The sequence below is a fragment of the Phlebotomus papatasi genome, chromosome 2 (assembly GCF_024763615.1).
Source record: "Phlebotomus papatasi isolate M1 chromosome 2, Ppap_2.1, whole genome shotgun sequence".
Lineage (NCBI taxonomy): Eukaryota > Metazoa > Arthropoda > Insecta > Diptera > Psychodidae > Phlebotomus > Phlebotomus papatasi.
The window spans coordinates 99153508-99165307 of record NC_077223.1 but is presented as its reverse complement, the minus strand read 5'-3'; the positions used below and the strand labels follow the sequence as shown (position 1 = coordinate 99165307).

The window sequence follows — 11800 nt, the reverse complement described above, 5'->3', positions numbered from 1 at the left end:
CTGCAAGCACTAAATGCCATCTGATTTCAATTCAGCTGAAAACTGCTGAAAACATGTATTTTCAGCTGAATTCTGCTAACCATAAAACGACACTCGCAAGGCAGTGCCATGTCCATATATTTGGTTAGCACTTTTTATTCGAGAACTGCTGACCGGTCAGCATATTTTTGCTAATCAATTTAGCAAAAAAATGCTGAAAATGCTGTTTTTTTTTTAGCTAACTGTGCTCGCTGGGATATTGGAGAGATTTGGTTCAAGTTAGTCTAACGAAGAGCTTCGATGCTTTAGTTTTTGAACAATTCCCATAAGTTGTTTTTAGGATCACCTTTATCATATTTCTTTTATGAAATCATTAAAAGTGCTTTTTTAACTTTAAAGGAAAAAAGAATGTAGCACTTATTAAGTATGACACGTTCCTTATGATGCCTATCCGAGTCTATGTTGTTAATATAAAGCCAATCTGAATGTTAGCTGATATTTGATAAAATTATTTACTTTTTAATGGCATCAACATCTTAATACCAGTTGATTAAAATTCGATCAACAGTTGATCGATTTTTTTACAGTTAACAGTTATAATTCAGGCGAGATAGAATTTGAGTCAAAAATTTATATATTGGCAGTGCAAATAAGACACAAAAATAATTGTTATCATGAAATATAGTATATTTACTGATATTGCAATTGATCAGCAATAGCAGGAACATCATTTGGCGCCAAAGCTTGGTACACCACTCCATTCAATGGAACGATTTAGTTAAAGAATTAGGGTAAAGTTGGACAGTAGTACAAGTTGGACAATGGTACAATTTGGACAGGGCTTTTTGTCTTGATAAATTTAGTACTTCATTTTTACAGAAGACTCTTTCAAATTCGGGCATATGGGATCGAAATGTCAGCCGAATTAGACAGAAATTCGGGCGACAAACTTTTTGAAATGCAACGATTTTTTATTCATGTGCATATAGATATTGAGCTTACATACACACTCATATTTATGGTAAATTGCATGAAAATCCCTCAATAATGCAAAATCACATCAAAACTAAGACAAACCATGCCAAATTTGAGCATATTTGATTCATTTGATAATCATATAACTTGAAAAATGACAACAAACTTTTTTCAAATGTAACCGCTGCCCGAAATAAAAAGTAGCCCGATCTTAAAAGAGTCGAATTTGCGAGAGTCTACTGTATTTGTATATTTTTAATGCTTTAGTTTTATAATTTGGTTCCTTGTGCTTAAAAACAAATTTTGTTCTGTATTTATCAAGAAAAAAGCCATGTTCATCTTGTACCGGCGAATTGTCCAAATTTTAACACTAATTCCAAATTATATCACTTTACCCTACAGTATTACTCAGATGATATGAAGATCAACAGATGATCAACTGTTGAACAACAGTTGATTAATTCTTTACAGTTAACAGCTATAATTCAGGCGAGATAGAATTTGAAAGAATAATTTATATACTGGCAGTACGAATATCAACATCTTATTAACAGTCGATCAAAATTTGATGAACAGTTCATCAATTTTTTTTACAGTTAACAGCTATAATTCAGGCGAGATAGAATTTGTGTGAATAATTTATGTACTGGCAGTGCAAATAAGACACAGAAATACTCGTTATCATGAAATATAGTATTTTTACTGATTGTAATTAGTTAGCGATAGTAGAAACATCATTTGAGGCCGAAGCTTGGTACAGCACTCAATTCAATGGAATGATTTAATTAAAGAATTACAGATGACAACTTGTGTTCATCTTTTGATCAACTGTTGGTCGATTAACAGATGATCAACTTTTGATAAACTGTTGATAGAAAAAGCAGGTGGGATCATTTGACCAACTTAAGTATCATGGATATATTCAAAAAAATAGACAACAAAATTTCAGAAGATCTGTGATTTTTTGGAGACAGCAGGTGGAATTTTTTGACCAACACCAGTATCATGGATATATTCCATAAAATTGACACCAAAAATCAAAGAAGAACTGGGATTTTTTGGAGAATGCAATAAAAATAATATAGGGTAAGTGTGCCAAATTCCGGCCAGCTTGCAATTCCGGCCACCTTTTTTGTTCCTTGAATTTTCATGAACATTTAGATTTTACGTACTCTAGAGATTATACAATGCAAAAGAATAACAAAAAATGTAGCTTTGCCAAACGAGGTGACGTGAAAAAGGTATTGGAAGAATTCCCGAAGGACAAGCTATGAGAATGAAGGTGGCCGAAATAGGGCGCCAAAGCTATGTCTACATTTTTATTCATTTTAAAATGTATTAAGAACGATTTTAAAGTAAATAAAGACGATAAACTGTCTACAAGGTGCTAAGCAACACTCCTAAAGTAGAAGGAATGAAAAAAATCAATTTTTATTATAGATATTACATTTCAACCTTGAGACTTTGGCGCTTGCATGCAACTATGCCGAAATTTGGCACACTTACCCTATTACTCATCAGATTTTGTCAAATGGAAACGGAGTTCTTAACTATAATCAATTGCTGAAAATTTTATTGCTTCTTAAGAATTTAGTATTGCTGATTTGTTATCAACAAGTGATTATTTAGTTGGTTTTTATATTTGATATATCAATCGTTTGTTTAGATGGCTACTATTATATTGGTTCAACCGGGTAATAGAAAATTTGAATTGGGATTGCCAGTAAATTTCATTATGCATTTTAGACGACAAGCTTTACAGCAAAATATTTTACTGATTACAGCGAAATCTTGATTGAGTAAAAAAAAATAAAAAATTTGAACTTGATATTTGATGGGTATCAATCAATTTTACATTTTTTTATATTTTAATTTTACATGTTAAAAATGTAACACATGTTAAAGGCTTTTTTACAATATAAAAAATTATGTAAAATGCAAAGAATTTGCCCAACCCTGTGCACATCTCTAACAATATCCTTTTACCTTAATGAAGTCAGTTTAATAAAACAAAACTATCGAAAATATCCTCTATAGGGTAAGTGTGCCAAATTTCGGCATAATTGCATGCAAGCGCCAAGGTCTCAAATTTTAAATGCTATATAATTAATACAAATTGAATATTTTTATTACTTCTTCTAAGGAGTGTTGCTTGGAACCTTGTAGACAGTTTATCATCTTTATTTACTCTAAAATCATTCTTAATACATTTTAAAATAAATAAAAATGTTGACATATCTTTGGTGCCTTATTTCGGCCACCTTCATTCTCATAGTTCTTTGCCCTTAGGGAATTCTTCCAATGTCTTTTTCACGTCATCTTGTTTGTCGAACCTAAAAAACCTAAAAATTCATGGAAATTCGAGAAACAAAAAAGATGGCCGGAATTGCAAGCTGGCCGGAATTTGGCACACTTACCCTATATTTCATTAATTATTCTCGATTTAGAACTTTCTTCGTGGTAAATAAGAGGAAAGAAAAGCTGCAGTGTTAAGTTTTGTCTAAAATATCTTTTATTCACTTCATTTTTAAATACTCTTATTGACAATTTCTATGCTGTTTTCTTCTTTACTATTCTACATTTGTTTATTTGTTTAGTTCTTTGCTTTGCTTTCTATCTTTGTTCTATAACACACAAAAATATTTTTTTTCGTTTTCTTCTTTTACATTTTATATTTTCTAACTGATTTTGAAATGCAAATAAAAATCTTATTAAAGTTTTTAAAAAAAAGTCAGTGCTGAAAACGTACTAAAACATTTTTATTATGGGAAAATTGGGAATATTTCTTTCACATCACTCCTTCTCTAACACTTGTACTATACAATTAACAAATATTTCCATCCAAATCCTTACCATTAAGATTACAAAATATATTAAATAAACCTACTTGGGAAACAGTTTTTCATCGAGTAAATAGAAAAGGATGATAAGAATTCTAGAGATTACAAACAAAACATCTATATAGTTAGGAATACAAGAAAATTAAGGATTATCTCGTTTAACTTTGTTTTATGGAGAAATATTTAGAATTTGTGTGTAAAAAAAGGTGTATTTGTATCTAAAATAATATTAAAAAAAATATAACACATTTAAATAGATTTTTCTTATTTTTTATGGATCGAAATATCACTCCTCTATTCACATTTAGGGTTCCTTATTGGTCTCATTGTGGGAATTTGTAAATATAAAATATTTTCATTAAATTTTAATGATTTTTAGATAGTGAAATTTTTTTTGGGAGCAACGCTGGGACTTCTGGAGACATTTTTACTGACCAAGGTGGTCATTTTACTCCAAAAATTTTCATCATTCACTTCATGAGTCATACATACTTAACGAGCCATTTTTGGCGTTGCCCCAAAGAGTTGAGGAAGAAGTTGAAGATTCCAGTGACTCCGATAATTCGGCAAAATCCTCACAGTATCTACGACATCCATTTTACCATTGTAAAGGAGCTTTTGCTCTAAAAGATTCATTCAGTTAATTTTCCTATAGCGATCCAGCTCTCTGCCCCAATCCAAACACTTCCAGGCCATGTTACCGACTGACTGACAGTGTCTTCAGACAGCCAATCCCCACGCAGCGGGCAACAGAACTATACTACCAGTAAAAGGCCTTGCTTTTAGGAAATCCACAAGCCCAAGGGGTTACTCAAGATCGAGAATTTGTGTCCATATTCCGTTTATTCCATGGAATTCCAATGTGATTCTAGTGATTCTAAACGTGTCATTCTATTAATAATTCAACTCGGTATTCTGTGATTCTCAATTATTCCATTCTGTGATTCTGTTTAACCCCGATATCGTCGAATTTATCGAATTTCAGATGTTGCTAAATATGATCAAGATAATTTTTGGACAATAGCAAGAGCTATGTACAATGTCGCTATGAAACAGGTTAGAGGAAATATCTAACTAGAAAGCTTTCCACATCAGGTCTCAAAATAATCAAAATAGGATTAGAATTCAACTTTTGAAAGAAAGTTTCTGAAACTCTAAAACACCAGCATTATCAGTCCATTTGTGATCAAAATTCCCCGTCATTCTCCTCAAAGAAAAGCTTTAAATAAAATTTTTGATTTTAAACATGTAAAAGATATTGTTTTTTTTTAGAGTTTCCACTCGAAGTTTTTGTGGAGTGTTTTCGTCTTTGAAAATAAGTTGATATCATAAAAAAACGACTTGAAAATTAATTTATTGTTTACTTTTAACAGAAAGCTTGTCGCAATCTTCTTAAGAATTAAAAAAAAAAAGAAAGAAAAGAAGATTTATTTTTGTAATTTAATTAAATCTGATTAGGGTAAGTGTACCAAATTTCGGCATAGTTGCATGCAAGCGTCAATGTCTCAAGTTTGAAATGTAATATTTTAAATACAAATTGATTTTTTATTCTTTCTTTTGCAAGAGTGTTGCTTGGAACCTTGTAAAGAGTTTACATTTTAAAATGAATAAAAATTTAGACATAGCTTTGGTGCCCTATTTCGGCCATCTTCATTCTCATAGTTCCTTGTCCCCTTCGGGAATTCTTCCAATATCTTTTTCACGTCATCTCGTTTGTCAAAGCTACATTTTTTGTTATTCTTTTGCATTGTATAATCTCTAGAATACGTAAAATTTAAAAATTCATGGAAATTCGAGTAACAAAAAAGGTGGCCGAAATTGCAAGCTGGTTGGAATTTGGCACACTTACCCTACATGCTATCTGGACCACTTTAAATCATCAAAATCAAATTAAAATAGGATTGATTCTTATTTTCAAGCATATAAAGCTTAAAAAACTTTTTTGGTCTCTTAAGAACATCGTTTTGGGATCCTCAAACTTAAAATTCAATTTCCTGGAACGGAAGGCTACTCAGATCCATGAAAACGCTTTTGTACCTTTTGTCTAAATCCTCCAAAATCTCTTAAATCGGCCGTGATTTCCTCGAAAAACAGATCGTAAGTTTTCAGAGTGTTTTCCTTTTATTGATTCTTAACTAAGCTCAAAGTCTAATAACTAAGCTTTTTTTTTTAAAAAAATTAGGAAACTTTTGTTCTTTGCGTTCGAGGAAAAAACGATTTCTTTTGGAAATAGTTCATCAATTTGGCTCCTGTCTTTCTAAAATCCTAGCTGCATCCTCGTCTCTAAATAGAGCCTCTTATTCATTGAAAATAATGGGCACCTCAATCTGTGTAAAATATTAAAGAACGATTTTGCTCTTGGTATCTTTGGGGTCCGCCTTAACCGCATTTGCTGACTGGGTATTTTACCTTGTATTCGCCACGGGACAAATCGTATTTCTTTTTGAATGAGACGTATTCTATGATTGTTGTTGTAGTTGAAAATGTTCAATCTTCTTTGAAAAATAAGAAAAAATCCATAGAAATCTGTAATTATCTGATAATTCTTATATGAAGAATTATTAAAATAATTTTCGATTTTCATAAGTTTGTTTCATATTTAAACCAAGAAAAACTAGAAAAAAATTTGAAATCACGTGCTTTAAAATTTTTGGTGTTTGCTCAAGTGCATGCAAATTTACTCGACAGTCTTTGGCTTTCGTTTCTGTATTTTCGAAAATACAATCATTTTTATTAGACATAAGTTTTCAAAAATCGTTTTTAATAAAAAATTACGAAACCAAGAGGCTCCGTAAATATTTAAGGGTTGATCCTGGTTTCAAATTGCAAAAATGTATTTTTCTTGATTCTTTATTGTACTACTCAAAGACAAAATCTATTGCTGAATATTGTATAGTATAGACTATAGAGTTTCGATTTATACATTTAAAAAATATATTATAAATTTTTTAAGAGTAAATAGATGCAGAAATTATGGTATTTGATTGTTGCGATGAATGCAGAAAAATACTTGACAGATTGAGTTGATCCGAAAAAATAAATATTATCAAAATTTTTACTAGATATAAACTAAAATATTAAATAAAAATTACCATTTGTATAACTTTTTAATTATTAAAAAAAAAACAATTTTCATTCAAAAATGTTGTCGTGAAATAGTAAAACAATACGCTTTTTTACTTTACCGTTTAATAAATATTTCTTTGAATGGTTTTGAAAGAAAATCGATCAGCCAAAAAACTGTTTCTTAAGGTATCTACACTGGTAGTTTATGTCAAAAATTGTTTTATTTTAAGAAATTGACGGTATGTCCTCCAGAAGAAATGTACAAAAAAACCGTTAAGAGAAGAGCTTTCGACGAAAATTGCTCCTTAAGGCGTCTACACATTGGGAGCAATTTTCGTCAAAAATTGCGTTTTTGACAGAAATTTGACGTTTCCTCCTACAACGCTGCAGGGAATTTCCTTCAAAAAAGCAATTTTTGACAAAAATTGCTCCCAATGTGTAGAGGCCATTATGAACTCTAAACATTTCTTTCCTTAAAAAAAATTCGTTTTTGAAGGAAAGTGTAAATTCCTAAACGAAAAAATTCCGTCAAAAATGCGATTTTTGACGAAAATTGCTCCCAATAATGTGTAGAGACCTTTACTTCATAAACTTATAATTTTTATTGATATGTTGCTTTGAAACTTGAAAAATAGTATATTTTTAAAGAGCAATTCATGAATAAAAAGTAGTACGTTTTTCTTAATTTGTCACAAAAATGTGGCAATATTGTACCGAGTTTTGATTTTGGAGAAGAACAATGGATAATTTTAGCAAATTTTTGAGACCGGGATTGGTCTTCTCAGGAGGGCAGAGGCAGGTTACGCCCTTGCTCCTTTGCAAGGATAATTGACTCACCATGTACTTCTTTGCTAAAGAGTTCTCATGATAAAACAGGACATACTTCAGACAATTGCTTGGACCAAGACGTCCACAGATTTAAGTCACTGAAGCAGTTTGTCGACATTTGAAGTAATCAATAGTCTGTCCATCAACAAGAATCGAATCGAAGGATCTCGTTTGGTGATGAAATTCCTGTCTCCAGTCCCGAATTTAGTTCGAAAAATTCGCAAAGATTGGGAAATAAAATGATTGTTCCTCAAAACGAAAACCTTTTTTATGAACTTCAAAATGCATAATTGAGGAGTAATTTTTCGATATTCTCTATATCCTATATCCTCCTCATCTCATCTAACTAATCACCTACATGTCCTACAGACATTTTTCTTCAATTTTTAATGTTTAAAAATTCCTAAGAGAGTGTTAGTGATGTCGTTCGAAATCAGTTGCATCCTTCAATTACCTTGTAATCTTTCAGGAGGCGTCCCTTCATCCTGAAGTGTTTCGGGTGGTTCCTCAGGCTCTGGTATCAGTTGGTGTGTCATTTCGTGGAACCCTTGGACAATCACCTGAGGCTGTGGCGTCGAAGGCAGCTCCGACACAACACCAAGACTCCTCACTGTCGTCGTGGTCACTTCCTCAGTGACCTTCTGTACTTCTGCTGGCACCTCAGTCGCTGTACTGAGTATGCTCATTATCAGTGATTCTGTTGTTGTCTCTTCGGGTGGCCTAGGCGTCGTTGTGGCAGCCACTGTTGTTGAAGCCACGGTGGAAGTGGCACTGATCAGAGGCTGAGCCACAGCTACTGGCAGAACAACTGGACTGGGCACAATCACCTGGACAATTGACGGGGGAGGCTGCATGATAGAATTCGGGACAATTGACACTGGCTTCTGCACGATTTTGGGTAGCAGAGGCAGTGGCGGCAAAATCATGGGATTCTCCAATGCAATCTCCTGGGGAACAATGCAGTGAGCTACTCCCAATATTCTGGCATGTTGCTCCTCCATGATTGTCACAAGATCCGTGAGAGATTCGTTGCAGAGAACTGGATTTTCTGCATTGAGAGAAAAAGAAGTTGTTGTAAAACAAACCTTCATATCTTTCTCTTAACGTTAAAACAGAGTCATTTGTTAAAAATATTGTGAAGATAAATATAATTAAATTGAGGAAAAGAAATAAGTAACTATTGGTTTATAACTCGTTTAGTCTTGTCCAGGATTCCAAGACCTTTCAAATGAACCTAGATTTGTGCCGATCCGTTGAGAAATACGTTCCCCGGAGCCTTTTTAGCCTTTAATCTTGAAAAACTCTTAATATGATTAGTGTATGCATAGTGAGAAGTTTTCTGACATATTGATACATTGTAAGAAATATTTCGATGATTTATTTTTCACAATGCATAGAGGACATTAGAAGGAACGTATCAAGGCCATTGTCGTATATATGTGTCAACAGGGCCGTAGCTAGAGTTGAATTTAAGATAGGGCATTCATTAAAATTTTTGATTGATCTATTTTGGTTAGTCGATTTCCGTCCCACTTCACTTGAATGTAAGTGAATTAGATAAAACAAAAAAAAATTTCAGAAAAGACAAATTAAAAAATATTATAAAAATTAACAAAAAAAAACAGCAGATTTTGTTCTAATTTCTTTTCAACATAAAAAAATATAATTAATTCAAGCTCTTAGGCATATAAAAGTACAACATTCAAGCTATATTTTCTGAAATTTTCATTTAAAAATTTATCCAGTGTGGGACTTGATTTTTGGAGACATTTTTGAAAAAACATACTTTTCGATGGACTATTTCGAAATTGGTTCATCTGGAAACCAAAAACCAAATATTTTCTGTTATAACCTGACGAGTTAAACTAGGCTTTGAACGAAGGAATTTAAATAAGGTTTCAATGACTAAATTTTTAAAAATTGTAAATGAAAAATTTAGATGTTAATGTTAATGTTGTATTTTTATATTCCTAAGAGTTTAAATTAAATATTTTTTAAAAAAATGAGAAATTATTATATTTTTACAGTCTTCTTGATCCATGTAACCCTTTAACTATCTTTAGAATGCGTAAATGAGAAAAGGAAATATATTGAGTTTTTTATGTAAGAAATGTAAGAATCTTTGCGCTCCTTTTACTGAGAACCATTGAAAAACAATATTTTATTTTATTTAATTATCAAATAATTGCAATTTCAACTCATTAACAACAATGCCAAATTCATGGATATTTTTTTTTAGATGGATGTTTGAGAAAATATTGAAATTTTTCACAAAATTTATTGTTTAACTTTCCATACGATTTTAACCAATTGCGTTAAGCACTTCAATCGATCATTCTATTATTAGATGTATCAGGCCATTTAATAGGAGATTAATTTCTTCTCTACCATATCTTACTACGAACAGTTTACATAGAACATTATCTTAGTTTCTGGTTTTTAAGGTAGGGCATTGGAAGTTTTAAGGTAGGGCATTGCCCTTCAATGTCCCCCCAGCGCTACGGCTCTGTGTGTCAAGCTTTTGCCTAAACAAGTTCCAAAAAGTATTTAAAAAAATTAATTTGGTGTGATGTTCAAAAGAAGAAGAAGAGTCTGAAAGAATGGGATAGACTTATGCATATCCTTTGAGAAAGAAAGGGAAGTGAATTTCGATTACATGAAATTTTCCTGATACAAAAAGGTGTGCCAGAGCCATTACCATGCCAATCGCGATGTTCCTTCATAAGTAATATCTCTTGAGTTCATTCTAATTAAGTTAATTTTATTAGTCAAGATCAAAATTTACTGAAACCCTTTCAGACCAAGATCAAGTCAAGGCCAAAGTAATTCTATTTCGTGGTGAATGAAACTACAAGGGCATTCTAGGTTTATCTATACACCTTTAATCTGTTTAAGAGTAGAACTTTTTATTAGATATGAAATAAAATAGAGGAGACAAAGTGTGTACAAGCTTTGCCGAATGCTCGAATACTTGACATTGATACTATGCCCTAAAAATAGAGTGCGAAAAATTGCATCAATGAAGAAAATTTAGCGATATGGAATGGGAAAAAGAATCGTGTGCATAAATTCGATTTTGTAGTAAAATAATTTTACTATTTGCATTTTTATTTAGGGTAGTGATATAATTTGGAATTAGTGTTACAACTTGGACAATTCGCCGGTACGAGTTGGACATGGCTTTTTTCTTGATAAATACAGTACAAAATTTGTTTTTAAGCATAGGGAACAAAATTATATAACTAAAGCATTAAAATATACTAATAAAAATGAAGTACTAAATTTATCAAGACAAAAAGCCCTGTCCAAATTGTACCATTGTGCAACTTGTACCACTGTCCAACTTGTCCCACTTTACCCTACTGGTAGGAAAGAAACAGAGGCTTTTTTCAAAGCCTCTTATTAGGAAGGATTCAAGGTTTTTTTTCACAAATTGATGAAAAGGATTTCTTATTTCATTTTGAAGTTCAGGACGCATTTGTAAGTTCTACTAAAAATATAGTATAGGTATTTTTAATAATTTGACTATGGCGAGAGGTAACTCATATTGAGAAACCCTCGTCAATTGTCTGAGAAACGCTTCGCGAAACCCGAGAAACCCAAGAATTGCATCGCGAAACCCGAGAAACCCAAAAATTGCATCGCAAAACCCGAAAAACCCAAAAAATTGCATCGTGAAACCCGAGAAACCCAAAAATTGCATCGCGAAACCCGAGAAATCCAAAAATTGCATCGCGTAACCCGAGAAACCCAATTTCTGCATCGCGAAACCCGAGAAACCCAATTTCTGCATCGCGAAACCCGAGAAACTCAAAAATTGCATCGCGAAACCCGAGAAACCCAAAAATTGCATCGCGAAACCCGAGAAACCCAAAAATTGCATCGCGAAACCCGAGAAACCCAATTTCTGCATCGCGAAACCTGAGAAACCCAATGTCTGCATCGTGAAACCCGAGAAACCCAAGAATTGCATCGAGAAACCCAATTTCTGCATCGCAAAACCCGAGAAACCCAATGTTTGCATCGCGAAACCCGAGAAACCGAATGTCTGCATCGCGAAACCCAAGAAACCAGAAACCCTTGTCAGAAAAAAATGGGAATGAGTTACCCCT

The 11800-nt window shown here is 32.6% G+C and overlaps 1 protein-coding gene across 1 annotated transcript in view; it reads right to left on the bottom strand.

Moving 5' to 3' along the window:
• Positions 1-3443: 3443 nt before the first annotated feature.
• The window catches only part of LOC129800364 (protein artichoke), a 30425-nt gene continuing 22068 nt past the window's right edge, over positions 3444-11800 (bottom strand). The window contains exon 5 of the mRNA XM_055844698.1: positions 3444-8736. Coding sequence (XP_055700673.1) covers positions 8135-8736 — 602 coding nt within the window. The 3' untranslated portion in view covers positions 3444-8134. The remainder of the gene's footprint in view (positions 8737-11800) is intronic.